Genomic DNA, 26,061 nt, shown 5'->3' on the forward strand with positions numbered 1-26,061 from the left:
TAGTTAAAACTATGGTTTGGAAAAATTTTAATTTCATGTCATCCATGGTTACCAATCCCGCGTTTCAGGTCAAATGTTGATCGGAGTCGGCTAGCGTCATATAATGTGTGTATGCTTAGCGACAATTAGTCAATTAAGGGGGAAGAACAAGACCTAAAAGCACTTTGCTTATGTAAATTATTAAAATGGGATCAATTTTTTTAAAAATTGAGATGTGGTGGTTTGATATTTTGTGTATTAATTAAAATTCGGGTGATATCAGCTAAAACTACAGGTATTAAGAGCTAATAAAATAAGTAGCATTATTATTGTTAATTTCAAGCGTGTTAAATTAAAGAAATGGCTTGAAGCCTTAAACTAGAGAAAGGTCGTAATCTAAATTTGGTGCCATAGAATCATAGGACGGCAATGGAGTTGCGTTTGCGTTTGGAGAATCTCTGAATAAAAAGGTGTTTGGTCACTAGTGGCATATACACAACTTTGTAAAATAGGGTTTTAGTGGCCAGCATGCTCTGCGTTTTGGATACTTAGTTTGATATGGTCCTATTCAAATTTTCCTTTCTAAAAAGGCTTATCGAACACTTACAATTTCTCCTGTAATGTGCCCCCCACCCACCAAAGCCACCACCACCAGCTCCATCAAAATCAAACACTTTGTGGTAAAAAGGAAAAACAAAAACAAAAATAATTCGAAAATTATTAAAGAAATAAAGTGGGTACTTCTTTTTACGAGCTTTGCCTCCTATCTTAATCCTTTTGATAAGACTTGCCCCCCTTACACTTTTTTCCATTCTGGAAAAAATATAGAAAAAAAAAATTATTGAGAATACGTGTGTTCTTCCTCAGTCGGGGTATTTTTAAAGAGAGGAGCTTTGCCATGGTTGATGGCCCATGCTCTTCTTTTGGTTAAAGGGTTTAAACTATGCGTGTATATACGCATGGTGTCCATCTTCTCTTTGCTTTTTATCACATCACCAATGGCCAGCTAATTGCGCTTTTTCTTCTTCTTCACTTGGACCAGGTTCAACTTGCTGACCATAAACCCTTCAAAGCTCTCTTGGCCAAGAGTTCATGGATAACGATAATGTGTGCCTGTGCGTGTGTGCTTGTGGGAGAAGGAAAACAAAGAAAATAAATAAAATTTTGATGCAAATTAAGCTGGGGAAGATCAGTTTAATCAGTACTGATATGCTTTAGTTATCTAGCTAGGCTGAAACAAGCACTCAGGATAGGAGCCTCTCTTGCATATCAGTTTATTCGATGGAGACCATCTTGCATATCAGCAACTTAACGAAGGGAGTGTACAATTGTATTGAAGACATAGTTTAGTTTATACATGTGGGATTATGTCAATCGAGTTTATGTTAAAGAGGGGTGCTTCGCACATTTGGAGTGAAACTGTGAAAGGTAAATGGTGATCTTGTTAGGGTTTAGTTCATGGTACTTGCGTACTGTGTTTGCTCTATTTCAAATTTAGTTTCTAGTGCTAAAAATTCAATCAGTTTGATTACTGTATTTAGGTTCTCTTGATAGGAAACTGGAGCTCATGACCTCGGCTGTGAGAAGAATTTGCCCAATATTATCCATTGAGGTTGGAAAAATGGCTCTTAAAGAGCTCAATCACTTGAACAAGTGTGATTTGTAACATAAACTCAGCGAAGTTACCAGAACCCAAAATGAGTATCAGTGTCAGAAACACAATATAAACCAGAAATATATACGCGACAACATAGCTTTTCGTCATGAATCCCTCCATATAGGTCGAGTTTTGGGATCCATCATTCATTTTCAGTAGGACTGCATGATCGTCTTTGTTTGTACTACAAGGCAATGGGGACTAAACCCTGAGACATAATACTGTATGGATATGCTGCTCCTTTCTCCTTTCTGACCGGCCTAACCATGCTGGGCTATATTATTAGTAGACGCAAATAATGCGAGTGCTTAATTAGGTTCATAGGCTACAGATGAATCCACAGTTTCATACCGATCGGCGACCAGAGATAGGCCAAGACTTCTGAACTTGGAGATCAGAGAGCTAGCTAGCTAGCTTGAGTGTTTGACCATGGCTGGATATGAATGCAAAGTAAATAGAGGAACCCCGAGTCCCGGACTTGGCACGGAGGTCCGAACGTACAAAGCCTTGGACTAACTGCGGATCTCATATATACTTTCACCAAGTACTTAATACTCGCCTGCAAAAAGAGAGTTCTAAAGTGCTGGGACATTAGGCTAGAGAAGGAGCTAGGATAGTGTTTATCATGCTCAAAGTGCTGGCAAATTAAAACATCGATCAAAGATCTCATACAATTTCAGTTTTAACAAAAAAGGAGCATGCTTCACCCAAATGAAACTTGATTGAATTTTGGCACACAATGTAATAAAAATCTCGTATACCTTTATTTTGAACTAGTTTTGAAGTGTTAAAACTTAAAAACTGGAAAAAGAGAATCTCAACTCTCAGACTATATATTGGACGGGTCGTCGACACCGGTGGATACTGGATACATTAACGCGATCAGTAGACAGTACTGATTAGTGAAGTGCAGTAGATGTCCGGTGTTGTAACAACTCGATCGTGCAGAAGCATATTTAGATGGTCAATGTTGCACCGGCTCTAGGCTTCTAGCAATCAAAGTTGGTATTTGGCAATTGGCATATATAGCTGTAGAATACAGTATGCATGATAATTCCCCTATTTTTTTTTTTCGATTGATTATGATAATTCCCCTATTACATTTGTTAAACTTAATACCATTGAACAGAGCTTGTAGACAATTCCACAGCCCATCTAGAGTAAGGCTAGCATGTTTAGCAAGCTAGCATGTTCGAATGGAATACAAACTATATGCAATTTGCGAATACATGCTATTCTCGAGACTGTACACCCGTTCAAGGTGACCGACTATGCTTTGCATAATATTTCATTAATTCATGACCATGTGAACGCTATTTTTATTTATGTTATATTTGAATTTTTGCTGAGATGAATTTTGCTGAGATGATTTTTATATCGAGGCTGACTTAATGTTCATATGAACGGATAGATCATGAATTTACATTGCCCGAACAAGTTTAGGTACAAACATATTTTTTTCTTTTCACCAATTAACATTGAATATAAGAAAGAAAAAAAAATCCATTGTACTCGAACAATATAAACGATGTTACACTATGTAGTGTGACATTCTCTATACCTAATGTTATTGGGGCAAATGTTACAAGGTTCTGATACTTCCAGCCCACTAAGTTTTAACCCATGCCTACTCAAAACAATATAAACACAAGCCCACCTCATCCCGAAGACCCAAACCGCCTTCTGCCGCTTCTTCTTCTTCTTTAACAAACCTCCACGATTCCCAGTCACTCCCAACCCTCTCTTCTCTCCGTTTTGCTCTTCTATCAGAGCCCGTCCTCCAGGTACTTATATTCTAGGTTCTAATTTTTTTTTTTTCTTAGGGTTCGATTTGGTTTTGAATTACTTTCAGTCTTCAATTTGTTTTTGCTGATGAATTGAACAATTGATAGCTTTCTGTTCCGAGAAATCTGTCTTTCTTCTCAGTTATATATATATATATATATATAGTTATCGATTAGCTGTTTCTGGATTTGATTTCCGCGTTTCTGTACTAAATTTTGTAATTAGGGTTTAACTTTGGGATCAAGTTATTCTTACTCTACGTTTCAATTTGTAGGCACCACTCGCCGGAAGCTTCTTGAGCCTGAAACAACAATGGTGAGTATATTTATGTATTCTCGTACTCATTGCATGTTTTTATTCGTTTCTGAGTTGTACCGAAATTCCATAGGCACTGTAACACATGTTATATGACATTACTGACACCTTGTGTAATTGCAGGCTACTCTTGCCGATTCGTTTCTTGCTGACCTCGATGAGCTGTCTGACAATGAAGCTGATGTTCCTGTGAGTGTTTTTGCTGCCTTTCTGTTGAGAAATTTACAATGCTCTTCTCCTTTGTAAGATAGAGTAGTTTGTATATGTCTAGATTTTTGGATTGAGTTATTGTTTTGTTTTTTTTTCAGGTTGAAGATGATGGTGATGTTGCGAACATGGAGGAAGATGTTGATGGGGACTTGGCAGACTTGGAGACACTTAACTATGATGATCTGGATAGTGTTTCGAAATTGCAGAAATCGCAAAGATTTGCTGATATAATGCAGGTGTGTTTCAAATTGACTCTCTTATTCTCGGCAAATATTTTGATTTCCAAAACTTGTAAGTCTCTATATGCCCCACCTAAACTCTATTGTTTTACTGTTTTATTGATCATCTGTTCCTAGCCTTTGTAGTTTCTTAAGTTGAATTGTTTGATTGTTTCTTAAGTTGAATTGTCTCTTCACAAAATAGGATAATGCTTTTGATTTAATTAATGAAGAAAGAATCAGGAGAGGAATCAAAGATATATTTCATGAGTTGTGGGCAAAAAAGAGCGAGAATAGATTTACTAAGCTAAAAAACCATTTAAACTCTGAATAGATTTAGTTATGTGAATTTGCTTCTCCATATCTCTCATGATGAAAGTAAAACATGAATTAAAATTATAGTGTTTAGTTTGTCATTCATTACCCTTTGCTCTCCCTGTTCGTTCTTCTATTTCTTTTTATTACTGGAATGTGCATATTGCTGTGTAGGTAATGGGCGTATGGTCTGTAAATTGCAGAAAGTGGAAGGTGCGCTTGAAAAAGGTTCCGATATGTCAAATCATGCACTAGTTTTGGAAGATGATCCAGAATACCAGTTGATTGTGGACTGTAATGCTCTGTCAGTTGACATTGAGAATGAACTTGTAATCATCCACAATTTTATTCGGGACAAATACCGGCCAAAATTTCCAGAGCTTGAGTCACTTGTTCATCATCCAATTGATTATGCACGAGTTGTTCAGAAAATTGGGAATGAAATGGATGTAACCCTGGTTGATCTGGAGGGGCTTTTACCTTCAGCAACTATTATGGTTGTGTCAGTTACAGCTTCAACTACAAGTGGAAAGCCACTTCCTGAGGATGTCCTGGAGAAAATAGTTGATGCATGTGATCGAGCCCTTGCGCTTGATTCAGCAAAGAAAAAGGTTCTTGAATTTGTTGAAAGTAGAATGGGTTTTATTGCACCAAATCTTTCTGCTATTGTTGGGAGTGCTGTTGCGGCGAAACTTATGGGGATGGCTGGTGGTCTTGCTGCCTTAGCTAAAATGCCTGCTTGTAATGTTCAGCTTCTTGGTGCTAAGAAAAAGAACCTTGCTGGGTTTTCCACTGCAACATCACAATATCGTGTTGGTTATGTTGAGGAGACTGAGATATTTCAAACTACACCCCCTGCTCTTAGGATGCGTGCTGGTAGGCTCTTGGCTGCAAAATCAACCCTTGCAGCACGGGTGGATTCTACAAGAGGAGATCCATCTGGGAACACCGGGAAGGCCTTCCGAGAGGAGATCCATAAGAAAATTGAGAAATGGCAGGAGCCTCCCCCTGCAAAGCAACCTAAACCACTTCCGGTTCCTGATTCTGAACCTAAAAAGAAGAGAGGTGGACGTCGACTGAGGAAAATGAAAGAAAGGTATGGTGCATTTCTATTGCTCTGTACTTCGCTTTTAGTAATTTATGAGTCCTATACTGATGCCTACTTTTACAGATATGCGATAACAGACATGAGGAAGCTCGCAAACAGGATGCAGTTTGGCATACCTGAAGAGAGTTCTTTAGGTAATCTTCTGTCTTCTGTCTTTCTTAGGTAATTGCATTTGTCTTTTATATATTTGTGCAAGTCACTTTATAAGCGGGGAACAACTTTGGACATGCACAGATACAAAATGGAACTTTTATAATGAATGCCTTGGGGAGGGGGGGGGGTGGCATCCTCTTTTTATTCACTTCTAACACAAATAGTAGGGGAAAGAAGTGATTCGTCACATTTTCACTTAGAGCAAGTTCACCTGTTGGGTTAGATTGAACACAGTGACCCAGGTCACTGTGACTAGGCAGCAGTTTCCACCCGTTTGAAATGTGGGATTGCTGACACGTGGCAGTGACTGTTTATTGAATTAAAAAAAACGTTTTTAAGTGTGAATAATTATTTTAGTTGTAAATTAATGGTAATTACATAAACAATATGACTTATTGAAATTTTTTCATTCCTTGACATTTAATTGACAAGCCAAGCCTAAAAAAGTTTACAATTATTTGAAATTTTGTAAGGATGAAAACGCCAACATAATAAAACAAAACACACAATCTAAATTGGTTAGGGATATAAGAAATTATTTATAAATGCTAGGGAATTTTTCATAACAGTTACATATTTTTCCTATAGTTTACATCTTATAGATTTTTTATTTTTTTTCAATTGATTTACATTTACATAAATGGTAACCCGGTTTTTATGAATGTTCTTACATTTCCTTTTTTTTTTTTTTTTGTAATTAATGGTTGTACATCTACATTTGATATTTCTACATTTTATTGTTTTACATTTTCACATTTAATAATATGGAGTGGGGCCCAGCTACATTGCATGTCTTCTCCATGAGCCTTGCTCCTCATGCGGCATATATATGACTCAGTGCTCTTCATGCGAGCCACTGGCGAGTGAAATAGTAGAGAGAGAAAGAGAATGGCCCTGCCTGACGTCAGCCATGTTGGGCTCCTTTGCTGATGTGGCGGCTGAGGAGTTAATTAGCCTGGGTTAGATTGTTGGGTTACTATACTCACATAAAATCTAACCCAAACTCACCTGGGTTACAATACTCACACCAAAACTTTCATGGGTGGAAGCAAGCATTTTTGGGCTGTGTCACTTTGTCTATGTGGATCCAACCTGGGTTGGATTTTTTTTGTCACCGGTGGACTTGCTCTTAGTTTTGTGCGAACTTTCACAGGAAAAAAAGATACATACTGATAATGCAGATGTCAATTTATAGGTCTATCTGTGTGTGTGTGTGTGTGTGTGTGTGTGTGTGGTTGCATATATGCATATATTATGGATGCACAATCAAGCAATCTTCCCTCTGTATTGTCAGTAAAGTAATTATAAGTTTAGTCTTTGAAGGGTTTATTTATGTTTGATCTGGGCCGTTTATCAGTTGCCCCACTCTCCTCACGTTATGGCATGTGCACATGGGCTCCAGTTTCATGAATGATGGGATCTGCAGGATGCATGGAATGTAACTTTTCTTAATTATGAATCATTCTTATTCAAGTTTTTATTGTGTTCCTTTTTTATAGGGGATGGACTGGGTGAAGGATATGGAATGCTTGGTCAGGCCGGGAGTGGCAAGTTACGCGTGTCAATGGGTCAGAGCAAACTTGCTGCCAAAGTTGCTAAAAAGTAAGCCTTTTCATTCTGCTTTGATATTGTTTATTCGGCGTTTATTGATCAAGTATGAGGTGTTTCTTCTCTTCTGATATCAAGGCTTCATATTCCTTTCAGGTTCAAGGATAAGAATTATGGAAGCGCTGGTGGTGCTACATCTGGACTGACTTCAAGTTTGGCATTTACTCCTGTGCAGGTTCACTTCTCTTTTTCTTACCTTAGACAGTTATATTCATATCACATTGCATTCCTTTACAGTGTGATTACAATTTATTCCTAAACTATTATGAGCTCATTCTCACTACTAATTGCCATTTTCTTACAGGGGATTGAGCTCTCGAATCCTCAGGCTCATGGACAGCAACTTGGCAGTGGAACTCAGAGCACCTACTTCTCTGAAACAGGAACATTTTCAAAAATCAAGAGGATCTGAACGAACTGGAGAAGAATAACCGTGGTCTGAGTGCCTGTAATATGCTTTACCGGATCTGTGAATGGTGATACGACTGCTGTGGCTTCAAAGACCAACTTTTTCTGTAGATGCACTACAAGCTGAGATATGTGATATTGGAATTTGGAAATAACTCTATACTAATGTCTAATGAACTATGTGCTTTTGGTTTTCTGTATGAGCCTTGCATAGTTTTTCACAATATTCTATATATCAGTCAAAAATATGTTAAATTTCATTTTCCTTATTATTTCAATATTTCCTCTCTATCGTTTCTTATGTGCCAAATTACAACATCAAAGTTGATCACTGTTTATTTAACTTGAATTAACAAATGCCTACTGTAGGCACTACAACAGAATGTTTAAACAACTCGTGAATCCGTCCAGTGTTGTATAAATGTTCATGAACTCCATATCCCACTCGGTTAATGTTTCAATAAGATCTTGTTCCAAAACTACTACCATTTCGTTATTCCAAAAAAGAACCAGTGAAAACAAGAGGTCATGAATTATGACACTCTTCTCTAAAGGCACATAGCTAATATGGACATAATCTAAACAAAGATGAGCCAACTCTGACTGGGTATCCTCTACTCTCTGAAGTGAACTATAAGCAAATGCTGTTAATTTACAGTAAGACAACAATCCAGGGCAAAGCCAATGAAAGAATAACCATGCTTCATATATGGTACACATGAAACAAGCAAACCTACATCTTTTTCCACCCACTCCAACCCTGAGGAAGTTTCCACTTCCTATGCCAATATATCGATACTCTAGACCACAACGGGAACCCAAAATTGTAATCCAGGGGCCGATCAACCGGCCCCCCTACTATCAAGGGCAACCATACATATCTCGAGTCTCTCAAGTCTGCAGGGTTCCATCTGTCTGCCATGAAAATAAATGAACCAGGAAATCCCGGTAAAGGTATCACAAATGTGCTCTGTGCAAAAAATGTTGCAAGTCGAGACATTTTGTTCCCTCCTATACAGGGGTTTCCCATAGTCTCCCAAGGCCCCATGATTGACTCTGCTGCATGAGCCATTGCTTCATTTGGTGCCCATCCTGTGCAGCCTGAAGTGATCATGTAATAAGTTCCATCATGCTTGAACAAAGCTGGGGCTTCCCGATGCTGTCCGACAAGAATTCTTCTCACAATGTTTGTCACATCAAGATAATCTTCAGTTAGAGGTCCAATGTGAAGTTCACTATTGTCATCAGAGGAGTATATTAGATATGCAATACCATCATCATCTTTGAAGACTGTCATGTCCCTACTATCAAATCCATGGGGTCGTTTGCTGTAGAGATAATCAAAAGGACCGGTTGGGTAATCACTGATGGCTACACCAACAGAGGCTTTGGTGTAGTTGACATCATCAATATGCATCCACATTACATACTTTGCTGTCTTGTGATTGTAAATCACTTTTGGCCTCTCGAGAACATTCAACTCGTGGAGATCATGTGTTTCGTTTGTTTTTTCTGCTGCCAGTACAATACCTTCATTGTTCCATTTCCATAAGTCCTTGGAAGAATAACAACCGACTCCTAAAATGTCAACCTGCAGAAAAGACAGAAACTTAACATTTGAACTAAAGGAACTCGTAATGAACTATGCAACACATGGGAAACTGGATATATCACACAGCACTTATGTAAAGAAATGAACAATAAAACCAAGAAACCCTTTTTTAAAGATTATTGAACCTTCTAGTTCAAAGATAATTAGTGAGCACAAATTAAGTAAGCATTTTTTTCAACCCCTCAAAATCCCTATTACCAAATAACAATTATTGTTAGTGTTAAAAAACCAGTTGTCATTTCTGTTTCTGACAAACAAATAGTAAATTGTAGTATAAGAGTTCCATTCTTTCCAACGTGAACAAAATGGAGTTTTCAGATCACACTCTATGTGGGATAGTTCTTGTCAGTCTTTAGATACGTTGTTCCACTACTTACCCCACAAGTCTGACCGACAGATCTTTCACTGGGTTCTTATCAGCAATGGCCTCATGAACCAAACAAGCACTTATCCATCCTCAAATGGAGAAGTTTGGATGAAGCTTACTTCTTTGATCAAAGGAACTCATGTCTACAGGCCAAGCAAACAAAAGGCTGATGTTTTCAACTCAACTGCAAACCCTTTTCAGGGTTTGACGTTGCCTAAAAAAATAAAAGAGGAATATAGACACCTCTATTACAGAGCATAACCTTACTGACCAAACATAAATCTGAAATTAGAGCTGTGGTACCATAATTTTTAGATGGCTTTAAAATTCTGCAATTTAGTAAAGGTCTCAGAAGGGCTAAGACTTGGGTAATGGTTAGTAATAGTGTTCGATATACCTACATAAAATTCATATGTGAAATACCAAAACGTAAAGTAATGGCTTTTGTAAAATGTTGGGTCCTGATGTAGTTGGAGTGTTTGGATTCTTACAACCTCTATCGGATTTTTTGAAATTACTTCTAAAATAACCTAACCAAATAGTGCTAACTTCTCCTTTCAGACCTTTCTACTCTAAGAAACAACAGTGCTTCACTGCTATAATCATACTCCAGAACACTGTCTCAGGAACTGTAACTCTTGGTATTGGCATGTCAAGGGTCAAAAGGAAAAATAAATCTGCAACCTAACACTCCAGGTCATACCAATGAGGCATGATATACAATTGTAATTGATGTATTGGTTATAGTTCCCTAATATCCTGCCAGACTAAATTAAACCGACATTTAAAGTTTTTTACTATGAGTTGAATTCTCGATAATCTACTTACTGCATGCAGGGAGGAATCAAATCAGATAAAAGAACAACTAAACTCCATATTGGAGTCAATATCAAGAAATGAAGTAGGTGCATGGGTCAGCCTAGGACAAACTAGTATTCAATGTAAGAATATGCAAAGAGAAACAATCACATATTCAATGATGATCAACAATTAGCAACAGCTGCATAAACTCAATGCATCTAAATCAATGGAAACAGAATATGTGTGGAAACCTTAAGTGGCAGCAAATGCATGCCATAGCTTAGCATAAGACCCTGCACAGGCAAAGTAGAGCACTTACCCGGGCAGCTCCTTTTTTGTGAGCATGGTACGTGGGCCCATCTTTATACTCCCCATACCAATAGTATGTTCCTGATTTTTCATCATATAAAATACCACCTCCATGGGCTTGAATAGGATTTTCTTCAGTGTCCAACCAAATCCTTCCAGGGTAATAGTAATAGCTATCATTCCCAGCATCCTTCAATGGATCTATAGCAAGCTTCTGGTCAGGAAAGAATACGTGCCGAATTTGAGAATTCTCATCAAGAAATTCATCGATTATTGTGGTGGGTCGCTTAGGTTTTCTTTTTGCAGCACGTGGGGATCGCTTTCTTGGTGGAGGCATGCGGATACTTTCCTCTTCCACCTTTTCAAGTTCATGTAACTGTGGGTGGACACTTGCTCGAAACTGAATTTCTCTGCCCATCCCATCCTTGTGGTGAACTAGGGAGTATAAATGAAACATAAGAAGACATCCTACCAAGCTCCACACGACAGCAGATATGGAACATCTGCTCCCTGCATAGCAACGGAAAGTGGTTGGTTTCCTGTATTTGTTCCTCATCCTCAATTTCTCTTCCTTTTTACACTCTCCAAGACAATGCTGCAATTAACAAAATGCAACCTATGGATATCCAATAAAACCCAACCAAACATAAGTAACAGCCAGGCTAACCTAAAATGCACAAACGTATTCGATTTTACAATTGTTTAGAACAAGAAGCACAACTTAGAACCATAGCAGTCTCAGAAGTAGTCAATTTACTGAAACTTAATTGTATAATACTAATCGGCGTGCAAGTGTGTTAAGCACCCAGAAAACTTTTCCTAAATATCCAGAAATGAAGTAAATCAAATTGCATTTCTCGAAACACAAAGTTGCATACACTGCAATGAAATTCAGTGACTAACAGAGCAAAAATGCAAATGAAAATCCAGGAACTCACAAACACACACACACACACACACCTATTTCAGTTACAGATTGAATCAACCTAAAGCTCAAAACTTGAATATCAGAATCCAACCCCCACATGACAAATCCACATAAGCAGTTAAACAATCCAAGTTAAAAGGAATCCAAACACGGGTTTGCCAAAAACAGAACAAAGATCTCAACTTTCATTACCCACAAGCAGAACCTGATCATAGTGAACTAAAAAAGAGACTTACCTGAAAACCTTTTAAGCATTAGTTAATGCTCAAATTTCCAGACTTGGGTTCTGCTACTGATGTTGCTGCTCTAACAAATTGGGAAGACAAAGCAATCAATCCAAAGCACAGAACAGTCCACAGGAGCACAGAGGAAGTTGGGTAGGTTATACTTCAGCTCTAGATGGATCTGGGGTTGAACGGTTGAGGATGTTGACTAGGGACCAAAGGTGTCTTTTGATGTTGAGTCTTGGAGAAACAGAAACTTATATCTGGAAGCTTTTGATATGTCGGATTTTTCTCTCTTTTCTTTCTCTTTTTTTTCTTTGCTGGTTTGGTATTTGCTAGAATTAGTGAATTACTTACTCGATGTGAGAATAATGAATAACCCAGTTAGATTCTGACCAAAGGGGTCGCCATTAACAGTGGGATTCACTCCATCAAATCCGCAGGGCAGGTTCCGTGAAACGAAGGTCACGCGTGGTTCATAGAGTCTTGAAGATAATGAAAATACTTAATACTGTGGCAGCTGGCCAAGGGCGATAAAAACAATTGAAGAGTGTTGGTAGAGATACTCAGCCCAAAATCGTTAAAGAGTTATCAACTACTACACCATGATGTGTCGATCAAATTTTTTGTTTTGTTTTATCGGTTTTGTTACTGTAATTGTTGGTGTTTCAGGTTATCATGTAAGTAGAGAGATGAGTGAAAAATTTATCTTCATCATCAATCCTTTATGATTGTAATATTTTATTTCCGTTTAATGAAATTTTTGATATTTTTCTTAAATAAAAAAAAAGGACAAAGGATGAGAGGATCAATTTCTTTTTCTTAGAAGAAAAAAAAAGTTGAGGTTGTAGAAAGAAATATGGTTGAATTAATTGATATTTGGTCAATGTGGAGTGGTACTATGTGAATGATGAAATGAGTATTCATGATCAGAGATAGCACATCAGTACTCACAAGTCACAATCTCTCTAAGCTTATCAAGATTTCATTGACCCTCAATGAGATAATCAGCCACTAACTCATCTATATTGAAAAAATCAGTGGGAATAGTATTCAACTCCAAAAGAAGGCTGCTGCCAACCCAGAAAATATGCACCTTCGTCAAAGACTTATAACATGCAAAAATTAGTTCTTTTATGGAGACTGTCAAAACTATACTTGAACGTTACTAATCTAAGATCTATCAAATTAACATGTACGTATGAATCTCTATGTAAAACTATTAGAACTTTGACTCGATTGACCTATATAGGTTTTCCTCCGCTACACAAAAAATGAACAAAGAGTGTGAAAGCTATTTTAGATTCAGAACTATAGTCATAGTGGCATTGGAGTCGAACTCTAGCACATGATAATGAGATGCTCTTAGGTATAGCTTTGACTATAAGGAGCAACATTTCTGTGGGTTTCCAATATAGCTGCTTAAGGAGATGCTCTATGAATATTGGCTATGTTTTTAACACATGTAACAGAAATTTAAGGAGCCTCAATGTCTCAGCTTCTAAACTTAAACAAAATCCTAGTTAACAACAATTCTGCAAGAACTCTGATAAAAAAAAAAACAATTCTGCAAGAACTGCAATCATCTCTTATTTTGCCTTAACAGGGTGGCCAGCACATTATAATTATTGCAAATTTGCTTTTGTTGAATTAGGCCACAATAATTTCCTCCCTTTTGACTTTTGGGAGTAACACATCGATTAGGAGGAAGCATATATGAGGAACACATTAGAACACTCTACCTACTGAAAGAAAGAATAAAAATGTATCATATGAACAACTAAGCATAGTTGGCATTAGATTAGTTGTTTGGTTGAAGTTTGTCCTACATATTAGATCAATGATCAATTCTGTATTGCATGTCATTAGGTGTATTCTCTTTCTCAACCAAACAATTTCAGTTTGAAAATCATAGTTTAGAGGGAAAGTGGTATTTTAATGGCTGTTTTTTCATCAATACTGCTATGATTTGGCAAGTGTGACCAAGTTTGTATGGTGTTTAGGATATAGCACAACTAAAATAACTAAATTTTGAGTGGTAATACAATGTGACGAAGATACATCAGAATTATCTACAATTGATGGAAAAAGAAAGGAAAAGAAAAACCTATTCTAAGAACTATGTGCAACTTAATCGATTAACCAATGCCTTGTGACCCTCATGAAGTGCATTTTTCAAAGTGATCGACTTGTAATCTTTCCTTTTTCCTATTGTGTGTTATGGGGGAATGGTGATGGTAAATATAGTGATGTCTCTACCACCCTTCTCTTGTAAAGCTCTTGCCACCAGAAGTAACTCTAAAAACACCGTGAAAATGACAAGGGAGAGGATGGACGCCCATAGCAGTCGAAATGCAAGCTTGATTGGCCTGCAGTGATATCTGACGACCTCAGAAATCCCATCCTTGACAAATGTGCAGTACGCTAAGCTCTGCAGAGTTGGATATAGATTCAGAAATTCTTGGATGGATTGGCTGTAAGCACTGGCCATATTGTAATAGGTATGGGGAAGGAATCTTTCACTTCTCATGCATGCCTCCTTGTCCTAGCTTGTAGAGGCTTGTAGCTTGTAGTTAAAAATTTGTAGAGGCTTGTAGCTAGCTTTCTGATCGATACATTACATACTTAAAACCATTTTTGCTTGAGCTTGAGTTTTGTGTTCTGGTGTTGCATTCTAGTTTACTCTCACTTTGATTTTCTCATTTTTCATCTCTCTGATTACCCGCCCTTTCATTTCATGATCAGTCAGCTTTGACAGTTTATTTTATTTGCAGAATTAGGGGGTTTCACAGTGATTGATGTCATTTTTTTTGTGTGTATCTTGGTGACATCTTACTCCTATGCTAATGCTAGACCTAAGGTTGTATCTTTAAGATTTACCAATTGTGAAAACCAAACAGTTGGGAAAGGCTTGGTCTTGGTGTTGAAGACTGAGATGGACTTGGTGGTGGTCCGGTTGAAATCTCCAGACAAAGAATGAAAGAGATAATGAAGCAGAGAAGAGAATAGGGAGAGCACAACGCTGAAATATGAAGACGAATGGGTCTCTCTTTTTTTTCCCGACCCGATCTGTTGACGGAGGAAGAGACGAGATAACGGAGCCGTTTGTATCGGAAATTGTCGTTTAAATTTAATGAATAAAAGCTGAGGTGGTTAAATTGTAACCTTTGATATCTAATTAATGGACAAGATTAAAACTCAAAGAGGAATTGAGCTTGGGGTTTGGACGGGGTTCGAGGTTTTATTAATGTTCAGATTTGGGGTTTTCCTGGGTTTTCATCGGAGACTGATGCATCTGTTCCTATTCCTTCAACAGCTGAACCATCATCATCAATGGCCTCATCATCAACTGGTGGCTGGAAGTATGATGTTTTTCTGAGTTTCAGGGGCCCCGACACTCGCAAAGGGATCACGGTCGAGATACACGATCGGCTTAACAGGAGCGGCATTATCACTTTCATGGACAATCCAGATCTTCAAGTAGGGGATGTTATTTCCCCCACTCTCATAAAGGCAATCAAAGAGTCAAGGTTTGCAATTGTAATTCTCTCGCAAAATTATGCTTCTTCTACTTGGTGTTTGGAGGAGCTTAGAGAGATTTGTGTATCCATGGAAGACAACAGGATTTTGCCTCTTTTTTATCAAGTCGATCCTACTGATGTTCGATATCAGAAGAAGAGTTTCGAACAAGCTTTCTCCAAGCATGAAACCTCTGGCCGACATGAACTAGAGATGGTGAAGCAATGGAGAGCTGATTTACAAAAAGTGGCCAATATCTCTGGGTGGAACACAAACGATTTCAAGTAAGCATTGTGCGGTTTGGTTTCGATTAATTCTACGTATTTTACCTTGATCCTTAAAAATTCTTGAATTCTTGGTTGTAGGACTCACAAAGAACTTGTTGACGTCATTGTGGAATCTCTCCGCAGTAAAGTACCACCTGATGCGATTGAATCCACAGGTGATTTTCAAGCATATGAAGCAACTAAACAAGCCATGGATGATGTTGTGAAGGCGCTGACAGATGACAAGATCACTGCGGTTGGTGTTTTCGGCATGGGCGGCGTTGGAAAGACAAGCATGGTGAGACATGTAGCTGCACAAGCCTGCAAAAATGGTACTTTTAATCATTGGATTATGGCTGTCGTGTCCCAAAACCGTGACTTGAAAAGAATTCAAGACACATTTGCAGACCTGTTGGGATTTGAATTAAAAGAGAAGACAGAAGATGGAAGAGCCGCTAGGTTGTATAAGGAGATAATGAGAAAAGAAAAACTCCTGATAATAGTGGACGATGTTTGGGAGAGAACAGCATTGTCAAGCATAGGGATTCCCAGCTATAAGGAACTTCAAAAGTGCATGTCCAAAGTGCTACTCACCACAAGGAGATTCAATGTATGTCATGCCATGAAATGCGAAGAAAAGATCGCCCTTAAGGTTCTCTCAGAAAAAGATTCTTGGAACTTGTTTCTGAGAAATGCAGGAACAATTTCTTTTGAGTCCACCGCATTTGAGAAAATAGCAAGGATGGTAGCTGGAGAATGTAAGGGTCTACCTATTGCTTTGATAGCAGTTGCAAGGGCACTCGGAGATAAGGATCTGGCGGAATGGAAAAAAGCAGCTGTACGACTAGAGAATTCGCAATATGTCAATCCCAACCATGAGGAAGATGAGGAAAATGCATTCAAATGTATAAGATTAAGCTATGATTACTTGAAAAATGAAGACCACAAGTCATGCTTCTTGCTCTGTTGCCTGTTCCCAGAAGACCATGACATCCAACTAGAAAACTTATTCAAGTATGCATTTGGGATAGGATTGTTTCAAGTTGCGGAAACAACAATTGAAGAAGCCAGAGAAGCAGCAGATTCAGTGATCAAGTACCTGAAAGGTTCTAGCTTGCTCTTGGATAGCGATAACAAAGGATGTGTAAAGATGCATGATGTCATCCGGGATACAGCCCTGAATATTGCACAATCTGAAGATGGGCATTGGTTTTTGGTGAAAGCTGGTTGTGGTTTAAAGGATTGGCCGCCACGCGGATTACATGAAGGCTGCACTGCTATTTCACTGATGAGGAACAAAATTCGCAAGCTACCCGAAAAAGAGTTGGTATGTCCAAATCTCCAGATTCTATTGCTAAACGGGAATGCTGATTTAAGTGAGATCCCAAGAAAGTTGATCCAGAATCTGAGAGAGTTAAGGGTCTTGGATCTTAGCAACACTAGTATTTCTGTATTACCCCAACCATTTAGCCTCCTCACCAACCTCCAAGCTTTGTATTTAGACTTTTGTAAGAAATTGATTGAAATTTCCATAGTGGGATCACTGAAAAAGCTTGAAATTCTTAGCATGAGAGAATGTTCTTTCAAGGAATTGTCGAGAGAAATAGGACATTTGACCAATCTAAGGATTTTGGATGTCAATCGTGATTGGGAACGGTTCACAATTCCATCTGAAGTGATATCAAAGTTGCATAAATTAGAAGAATTGTACATGGTGTACAGTGGAACTAAGGGACGAGGAGAAGAAACCAATATTGGGTTTGGTGAGTTAGCTGGTTTATCAAACTTGAAAATATTGCAGGTTGGCATATCTGATGAAAAATACATCCCTAAAAATGTTGAGGCCGCACCAGATTGGGATTACTTTTGTATAAGTATCATAAGCAGATGCACCAACTCTGAATACATGTCCGCTGAATACATGCCTGCATACAGAACAGGAGATCATAATTCAAGATCCTTGTTTCTTAGTGGAGTAACCATAAGTACCTTACCTGATTGGTTTATCAACGTGACAGAGAAAACAGAGAAGCTAGAGTATGATCGTTGCAATGGGATGCGTGACATTCTTATGGAATATGACCATGGGAGGTTACATGAACTCAAGCATCTCATAGTTGGTGGGTCTGTTAGTGATTCCGATGTGTGCTTGAAAGAGTTGATGAACACAACAAGGCGAGTTCAAACAGGACCAGTGTTTGAGAATTTGGAAGAGTTGCATCTGCTACAACTGATCCACCTTGAGGAGTTGTGTGTTGGTGAGCTACCACCTGAGTCTCTGTCAAATCTGAAGGTATTGCATCTGAATGATTGTTTTATCTTGAAGAGTATATCAAAATTTGTACAGAGACTACCAAATCTGGAGAACCTATATTTAAATAGGATGAAGGAATTGGAATATGTGTTTGGGTGTGAGGAGTTTGAGCCAGAACAATCAAAACTGAGGGAGATGCATTTGTTGTATCTAAAAGCACTAAGAAGCGTATGTAATGGTCCCGCTCCCCGTGCAATGTTCCAGAGTCTTAAAACCTTGACTGTTTACTATTGCAACTTGATGGAAAGTCTGTTCAGATATGATGTAGCTCAGTGTCTCTTTCAATTGGAAGACCTTTATGTAGACGGTTGCCCTTTGTTGGAAAGAGTAATGGAAGCAGTGAACAACGAGAAGACGGTTCTACCAAAATTGAAGAACTTGGTTTTGAAGAATCTTCCTATGTTGTATGGTCCAAGTGCTACTGTTGATATTAAGTGTCCTTCATTGGAACGCTTGGTGGTGGTGGATTGCCCCAAGCTTTCATTTTCAGCCTCTTCTGATCCCTTCGGCTCCTTCAAAAGCACAAACCAGTTTTCATTTTCAACCTCGGCTTCTGACTATTTTGGCAGCTTGAACCCAGTCCAACTCAATGATCTGGAACTGTACCAGCATCTACGTGACAGGTATTGAAATATCTACTTGGTTTGTTCTTTCCTTTTGTATTTTGTAGGGTAGCAATTGGGCAAAATATGGTTTGATAAATTAATATCTGTGATTCATTTTTTGTTCTTCCCAATCTTTTAATACAATTGAGCTCCCACAACAAAGCAATTTAAGATAGCATTTTTATCTTCATTCTTATTTTCTTTGTTATCCTCATAATGTGCACACAAAAAAAGGCAAAATTATACATAATACATCACGTTGATGATGATTGTTTGTTTTCTTTACTCTAGTAATGCAAATTACATACAATATTATAGAAACCCTTAGAATGTTGTTTTTATGTTAAAATTTATAAAATATTTTGTTTTTCCCCAATGATGCAACAGACTGAGAATCTAGTTTCCAAGCGTGAAGTCTCTCAAATGGTCCGGCTCACTTGCAATGAGCAGGAAGTATCCAATCTTTGTCCAGGTATGCTATGCTGTGTGGTCACTGATCAGATTTTCTTTTCTTATTTCTTTTCATTGAATGGTAGATTTCTTGCAATGCCATAAAAAAAGTTATTTTTCCTAACATATATGGATATGGAGTTCTCATAATTCATTTGCTTTCCCAATCTACTATCCGTGCAACAAGCAAATTTTAGCCACAATTTTCTTTTTTTTCTCTTATATTCTTTGTTTTTATTTATTATTATTATTTTTTTATCATTTGTCATTATCAATCAATTCTTTTTTAATTTTGATAATTAATTTGTGAAACAAAAACAGTATCACACATGATGTTATTACTGATTTACTGGTATATGAAAACGTCTAGTTTGAAACAAATATAAATCTAGAAGATTGCATACATGATGTTTTAGTCAATTCATTCAGTCTTGATTTATATATGAAAATGTCTAGTTTGATACAAATTTCAATCTAGATAACTGCATACATGATGTTTTAGTCAATTCATTCAGTCTTGATTTATATAAGAATTAACGATTTATTTGACTTGAAGGTTGTAAGTGGAAAAATATACTCTGCATATGAAGCAGAAATTTGTAACCTATGAATGGGTACTATTAGTATTAATACACACACAAACCTAATATGAAATATATAATCTCTGTAGAAATTAGTCTTTGTGCGGCAAGTGTTAGTCATCAATGCTATTGCAGCTAGACATGGGATGAAGAGAAATTGTGTTAGAATTTTGAAACTAGTCATTTGAGTGATGATTCTGTAGTCATTGTTATGTGTTTACAGCTAGCATGGGGATGGTTGAAGAGAAGTAGTCTCAGCATTGTGAATTGAATTCTTAACTTCTGTCATCCACATCAAGATCTTTATCCAAAGTTTGGAGTCATAGTCATACTACCACAATGCATAAGCGTTAACTGAGTCTCATCCCTGTAAACCAAATTAATTATTAATTGAAAACAGAATTAATATTAATTAAAAGCTCTTTTTTTAAATATTTATTATGTTGGAATGTGGGGGGCAGACTGATAAACTTACAGGGAAAATTCTCAGTTAATACACTAGAAGAATTGGTTGATTTTCACTTAAAAACAGAATATACAGAGCTTTCTTACAGTCATTAACTCATTCAAGAGAAGCTTCAATCGACATTTAGGAGAATCAACTCATATGATAATTGTAACTGCAAGAAGTAGTGTTTTGCTACTTAAAAGAAAGAATTTTCTTGAAGTAGTTCACTCATTCACTCCTTTTTCATTGTGTTCAGGGTTGGTCATTTAGCTGAGGCTGCAAATCCAATTGAGAAGTTTTGCCAAAGAGATTTTAACAGCCATTCTAGAAACCTTGGAGAGTACTCAAGGTACTTTGACTCGCTCACTTCACTTCACTATTAAGATTATTGATGCTTCTTCACTATGATTGAACTACTTGGGTCCTCTTTGTCTTTATAATCATTGGAAACATAGATTTGCCAGATATTTCTGCATATAGATTGTGGGATTGGAAATTTGGATTTGCCAAATATTCTTTTTGCTTATAGATTGTGAGAGAGTTAAAATCCTTAGTGTACGGATTTGTGGGATTTGGTTTGATGATTAGAGGTTTGATTTAAGTCTATATAGTTTGTGCTTTGTTGGCTTCTGGGTCCTATATCGGCAGCTCCACTTTCTAACTTGGAGATTGGTGTTATAAGTTGTAACAATTCCAAGGTTGTATCTTTTGCGAGTCCAAGTAAAAGAGGTTGTGTTTGAGTTTCACTGTAAGACGTTTGGAGTCACTAGTCACATAGGAGAAACCTGGAATTTGTAATCCAGGGGATAACGCATTGCTGAGGAGTGCAAAATATATCATTCCTATATGCTCAAAAATGCAACTTGGTTCATGCTGTAATCATGCCATTTTTTTTTCCTTATGATTTTATTCAATTTATACTAAAAATTTAAGTAAAACTCCTTGTCTTAGATTCTGAAATCTGTATGTGTCTACCTCCAAATTGGAAGACATTCCATGTTCTCATCATTGTTTTGCCTGTTTTGTATTAGCTCAAGGTTTTAACTTTCGGACATTTGCTTCTCCAATATGCTTGCTAGAGTGTGATCACAGTCATCAACATACTTGCTGTTCATTTTCAGGGGGTAACTTCATCATATATCCTAAGAAGGTTTTTGCTCATTATCATGCATGGGCTAGGAGGTCTGGTGTCCAGGTTTACTTTCTATGAAGGTACAACTGTTAAGGAACCAAAACAAATGGTAATGTCGTAGTAGTCCAAGTACTCCATTATTGGCACTTTGGCACCTAAGTGTGTGATGTGCTGTTATATAAGTTAATAACATTATTGCTCCGAGCATTTTGATTCCAATTTCTTGTTTCCTTGTTGCATACATTGTCCTATATTATGTCATTAAAATGTAATCTAGTTTGCTTAATTAGCAAATTATGTCATTAAAGTTTGGAAGATGAAAGATGCATTTAGTTTCACAGAAATAAAAGCAAGAACTGATGTGTGTAAGCATCGAGCTGAATTCATTTTAATTTAGACAAAAACATGAATGCTGTTCAATGAAAGATTAGAGAGCAATAGAGGTATGTTGTGAAGTATGGAAAGATGATGAATGGTGTTATACAATTTGATTGTACACCTCTGTGCTGAAATTGTAGCAACATGGTAAATTGATGCTCCTGAAGTTAGCCAGCACCTGATTACCCTCCCTTGTACAATCCTAGCGATATGGTTTCACCATTATTGTTGCACTTCCTTTTAAATACCTATGTATATTAATCATGCAAGTACAAATCAAAATAGGTCTTTAACTTGGTCTGTGATATTCTGTTTGTAAAGCTATGACATGGTTTCCTGTTTTATATTAGCTTAAGCTTTAGTTTGGGATACTTGGTTCTCCAACATATATACTTGCTGAATGTGATTAACGTGCTTGGCAGGGGGAACTTCCTCATAGCTCCTGTTCTGCGACTTAAAGCAGGTCTTTTCTCCTTATCATTGATGGGCTATCGGCATTAGGGTCGACCATGTTGCCATGGTTTCTAGTGTGACCCTGTTTGCATGGTGGTTAGGATATCACAACTTATAACTAAATTGATTTTTGAGCGGTAATATAATGTGACGAAAATACTCATGTCAGAGTTATATACAATTGATGGAAAAAAGAAAATAAAAGGAAAAGGTTATCCTAAGAACTTAAAACTATCATGTAGTGTATTTTCAAAATGACTTGTAATGTCTATTTTTTCCTGTTGTACATTATGGGGGAATGGTGTTGGTTAATATAGTGAAGTCTTTACCCTTCTCTTGTAAAGCTCTTGCCACCAGAAGTAACACTAAGAACACCATGAAAATGGCAAGGGAGAGGGTGGACGCCCATAGCAGTCGAAACGCAAGCTTAATTGGCCTGCATTGATATCTGACGACCTCAGAAATCCCATCCTTGACAAATGTGCAGTAGGCTAGGCTCTGCAGAGCTGGATATAGATTCAGAAATTCTTGGATGGATCGGCTGTAAGCACTGGCCATATTGTAATAGGTATGGGGAAGGAATCTTCCACTTCTCATGCATGCCTCCTTGTCCTGGTCATCGTAACAGGTTACCCCTGCAATAGCCTGCTCATGAATTTTCATCAATAGTAGTAATCAAGCTTCTGCATTTTCTTCGGATTAATTCGACAATCCAATCAAATAAGCATAAGTTGATTAGAAAAATACTTATGTTTTCCTACACAAATAATTAGTTTCGAATAAGTTATTCAAATAAACCCGTAATTAACTTACATCAGGTAGTTTTTCGATTGTCATGTGACTATTTTGGCAACTGTTTGGTTCATAGCTGAATTTAGGTCCTCCGGAGAAAGGATTGCATACACGGAGAAGTTCAAAATCATGAGCATTTTGTTCTTCCATTCCAAGCAACCTAGAAAATTCTACTACTTTAGAATTCAACTGCAACACAAAGCAAAATTACACTGCTCATATATATGTTATGAAAATAAGAACTAAAACTTGGTTGCTTAGTTGATTAGTAATACATTATTATTACCATATCTATGAAATTATATATAGTGGAGCCAGTTTCAGCCAACAGAGCATCTGAGTTTTTTGGATCCAAGCATGGCAGGATTGAGCTTACAGTATTGTTGTTATCATTTCGTTCGAACTCCATTAGGGCTGAACATGAATCATCTGCAAAGCTGGTGCCATAAGACGTTTAAAATAACATTGAATTTTGTAAGTTCAGTTTTGCAGCAAGGAAATTAATTAGCTATTCGTCATGCTAATTATGAATTGGCCGGCCTTTTCTTTTGTTTTTCTGTCACACAGAGTAGATTAGTTACTCACTTGTGAAGGAAGAAATCTAAACCAGCCAATATCCAAACTAGACTTGTTAATATCCAGCACAGAATGATTACACTGAAAAGAAAAGAAAAGAGCCCTTAATTATAGTAGCATAATCCAAGAACTGCAGGAAGAAGAAGAAGAGAGTGAAGAAGGTGGAAAATAACTTACGTGACGAATCCTGGGTGCCAATGCAGCAAGAGAAGGACTGACCAAATTATGCAGCAATTCAAAGAACAGACTTTTTGTTACATTTTTGTATGTAAGCATTATGCTAATCCTTAAACGGTTAAACCCTAATATGACATGTTTTGTAATTATTCTTCTTTTTGGCTGAAGGCCGTGGCTCTTTCAAGCCTAAGTGAGTAAATAGGGTTGGTCCTCAAATTAACAAAAGAACAAAAATAGGCAACAAATGAGTAAATATCATCCTAGAAATGGAGGAAGTTTACCTAATGCCACAACGAGTAGCACCAAGTTGATCGTTACAATCACAAGATGAGCTATGTATCTGCAACCCATGAAAACAGCCATGTTTTAATCTTGTATAAAATGCAACTCAGCTTGAAAACACTAACCAAGTTCTCAATATTGGATCTAATTCAAATGTCAAAATAGAAAATGAAAAGTGATAAGAACTGCATGCAATGCTGTGATGAGATTGAAAGAATAAAATTTACTTACGGGGCTTGAATTGCCTGGTTAAGTGTATGGCTGTTGTTGTCAGCCAATTTTTGAATCGAACGCAATCCTTTCCCTAGTTGATGTGATGTTTTGTTCAAGCTCAAAGACATGCCTTTGTCATAAGGGAGTAATATGTATTCCAATTTTTTCATTGCTTTTGTTACTTTGCTGATGGTTTGGCGAGCATTTTCAGCTAGGTTGAATATGGTTCTCTTCAAATTTTCAGCTCTTTTCATAGAGCTGCGATTTACTGCCAGCGCCAAACTTGATGCAACTCTGAATATCAAATCACGTACAAGAGGATTAGAAGTTTAGAACCAAATAGAACCTACATAGAATAACCAAGTATATGAACTAAAATTGATACAGACGCGCGTACATGGCTAGCAGGGCAAAGAGGAGAACCAACAAGAACATTAGGATAGAGTGACGATCAAGAAAGTGTTTAATGCGCCAATTCCCAACGTTTGGATGCTTGAAGGTTAGGAAAATTGCAAATCCCATTCCGCATAGCAACCAAACTCCTGCGATAATGCATCCATAGAGTCCTGTAAATGCCGCAGACTGGAAAATATGAGAACAAAACACACGGTATATCAAAATCACATACACATACATGCATGATGAATATTTTTATCGCACAGTCTGACATGTTATATATATATTATATGTACTTCAATGTACGATGATGGATGCTCATCATGTACCGTGAAGACATACACACAATGTATCTTGACTAGATTGAATTAGGAATGCTGGATTGGAACTTACAGCCCGGTAATCCTTGCTTTGAATATTGAAAGCTCCATCGTAGTTCTTTAGGTGCCGCAAAGGATCCGGTCTCGTCGTGATGCTCTCCCCATGCACAACCAATCTCGGCGAAAGCAAAGATGCCAAGAACAAGAAGAAAACGAAGTGTAGAAGAACCCCATTTGGGAAAGACATGACAGAACTCACTGGATCAAATGTATGTCGCATTTGCTGCAAATATGGAAGTAATGAAAGAAACTCAACCTTCTCTTTTGGCTAGCCTTTCAGAGGAAGGAGAAGAGGATATATTCTTGGTCTGACTTGGTGACTAAGGTAGGAATAGCTTGTGGCCATGAATTGGATTAAGAAGGGAAGTAACGAATCAGGGGGCGATATTTATGGTTACCTAAAGTGGAGACTGGAGAGATTGCTCATCTTTCTACACAAGCCCTATCTTTCCGCAAGGCACTGTCTTGAACTTGGGATTTGGCTTTTATCTCTCTCGCTACTCTTTGGTTTTTCATTTTCTACTTTGAATGCATGACCCAAATAATTATTCTGTATGCCGTTGACTGTATATGATGTAGAATGTTGCAGAATGGTTTAGTTGTTTTTCAGAGAATTTGGTAAGTGTGTGAGTTGAGTGACTGCATTAGTTTTTAAAGAAAAATATATCGCTGATCAGTGATCAAATACAGATGGTACAACCATATTAGGTCATGCTAGATAATTAGACGCTTCATAATTAAAGATAATTTATCATAATATACACAAGCCTGCCAGACCATAAGTTAACCATCCTAACATGCGACATGTGCTCAATACAATGTGAAAACCTCACTCATGCAAAGTACTAAACTAGTATTATTACATTAGTGTTCATCACCTGGTTACAAAACTGATCATGAAATCAAACGGTTGAAAACAATATAACTTTACTTGAAAAAAAATTCTCCCCTATTATCATATTCAAATCCAAAAATGGTTGAGCATGAGTTTCTTGATCAATTAGTGATCGGGTGAACATGGTTGAGTGTTATTATTACTGAAGTTAGTTAAGTTATTGTGCACTCTTTGAGATTGTTTGAATGCTGCATATTTTTACAACTT

General features: G+C 37.4%; 3 protein-coding genes across 4 annotated transcripts; 2 read left to right on the forward strand and 1 right to left on the reverse strand.

Moving 5' to 3' along the window:
* The first annotated feature begins 3,348 nt into the window (after nucleotides 1-3,348).
* Nucleotides 3,349-8,032, forward strand: LOC101313550 (U4/U6 small nuclear ribonucleoprotein Prp31-like). The gene is made up of 9 exons (XM_004288206.1): nucleotides 3,349-3,420; nucleotides 3,696-3,736; nucleotides 3,860-3,925; nucleotides 4,045-4,182; nucleotides 4,683-5,575; nucleotides 5,651-5,721; nucleotides 7,240-7,342; nucleotides 7,445-7,523; nucleotides 7,653-8,032. The coding sequence occupies exons 2-9, from the start codon at nucleotides 3,734-3,736 to the stop codon at nucleotides 7,758-7,760; spliced, it is 1,461 nt and encodes a 486-aa protein (XP_004288254.1). The 5' UTR covers nucleotides 3,349-3,420; nucleotides 3,696-3,733; the 3' UTR covers nucleotides 7,761-8,032.
* Nucleotides 8,033-8,351: 319 nt separating this feature from the next.
* Nucleotides 8,352-12,453, reverse strand: LOC101313840. 2 transcript variants are annotated; one of them, XM_004288208.1, is made up of 3 exons: nucleotides 12,010-12,453; nucleotides 10,856-11,355; nucleotides 8,352-9,347 (listed from the first exon to the last, which is right to left on the reverse strand). In XM_004288208.1, the coding sequence occupies exons 1-3, from the start codon at nucleotides 12,026-12,028 to the stop codon at nucleotides 8,490-8,492; spliced, it is 1,377 nt and encodes a 458-aa protein (XP_004288256.1). In that variant the 5' UTR covers nucleotides 12,029-12,453; the 3' UTR covers nucleotides 8,352-8,489. The 2 variants fall into 2 exon arrangements, with proteins under 2 accessions (XP_004288256.1, XP_004288255.1); XM_004288207.1 differs by lacking the exon at nucleotides 12,010-12,453 and having other exon boundaries at nucleotides 10,856-11,801.
* Nucleotides 12,454-15,306: 2,853 nt separating this feature from the next.
* Nucleotides 15,307-22,604, forward strand: LOC101292164 (disease resistance protein At4g27190-like). The gene is made up of 6 exons (XM_004289303.1): nucleotides 15,307-15,800; nucleotides 15,882-18,719; nucleotides 19,089-19,173; nucleotides 20,437-20,529; nucleotides 21,302-21,392; nucleotides 22,113-22,604. Exons 1-3 carry the CDS (start codon nucleotides 15,331-15,333, stop codon nucleotides 19,099-19,101), a joined length of 3,321 nt encoding a protein of 1,106 aa, XP_004289351.1. The 5' UTR covers nucleotides 15,307-15,330; the 3' UTR covers nucleotides 19,102-19,173; nucleotides 20,437-20,529; nucleotides 21,302-21,392; nucleotides 22,113-22,604.
* Nucleotides 22,605-26,061: the final 3,457 nt, after the last annotated feature.

Source organism: Fragaria vesca, linkage group LG1, assembly GCF_000184155.1.
Source record: "Fragaria vesca subsp. vesca linkage group LG1, FraVesHawaii_1.0, whole genome shotgun sequence".
Taxonomy (NCBI): Eukaryota; Viridiplantae; Streptophyta; class Magnoliopsida; order Rosales; family Rosaceae; genus Fragaria; species Fragaria vesca.

Coding starts and splice junctions, on each gene's coding strand:
- LOC101313550 (XM_004288206.1), top strand. Junction 4,183..4,682: donor GATTTGCTGATATAATGCAG/GTGTGTTTCAAA, acceptor TGTAAATTGCAG/AAAGTGGAAGGTGCGCTTGA. Junction 7,524..7,652: donor TGGCATTTACTCCTGTGCAG/GTTCACTTCTCT, acceptor ATTTTCTTACAG/GGGATTGAGCTCTCGAATCC.
- LOC101313840 (XM_004288207.1), bottom strand. CDS start 11,401: ATGAGGAACAAATACAGGAAACCAACCACTTTCCGTTGCTATGCAGGG. Junction 9,348..10,855: donor ACAAAAAAGGAGCTGCCCGG/GTAAGTGCTCTA, acceptor TCTTTTCTGCAG/GTTGACATTTTAGGAGTCGG.
- LOC101292164 (XM_004289303.1), top strand. CDS start 15,331: ATGGCCTCATCATCAACTGGTGGCTGGAAGTATGATGTTTTTCTGAGT. Junction 15,801..15,881: donor TGGAACACAAACGATTTCAA/GTAAGCATTGTG, acceptor TCTTGGTTGTAG/GACTCACAAAGAACTTGTTG.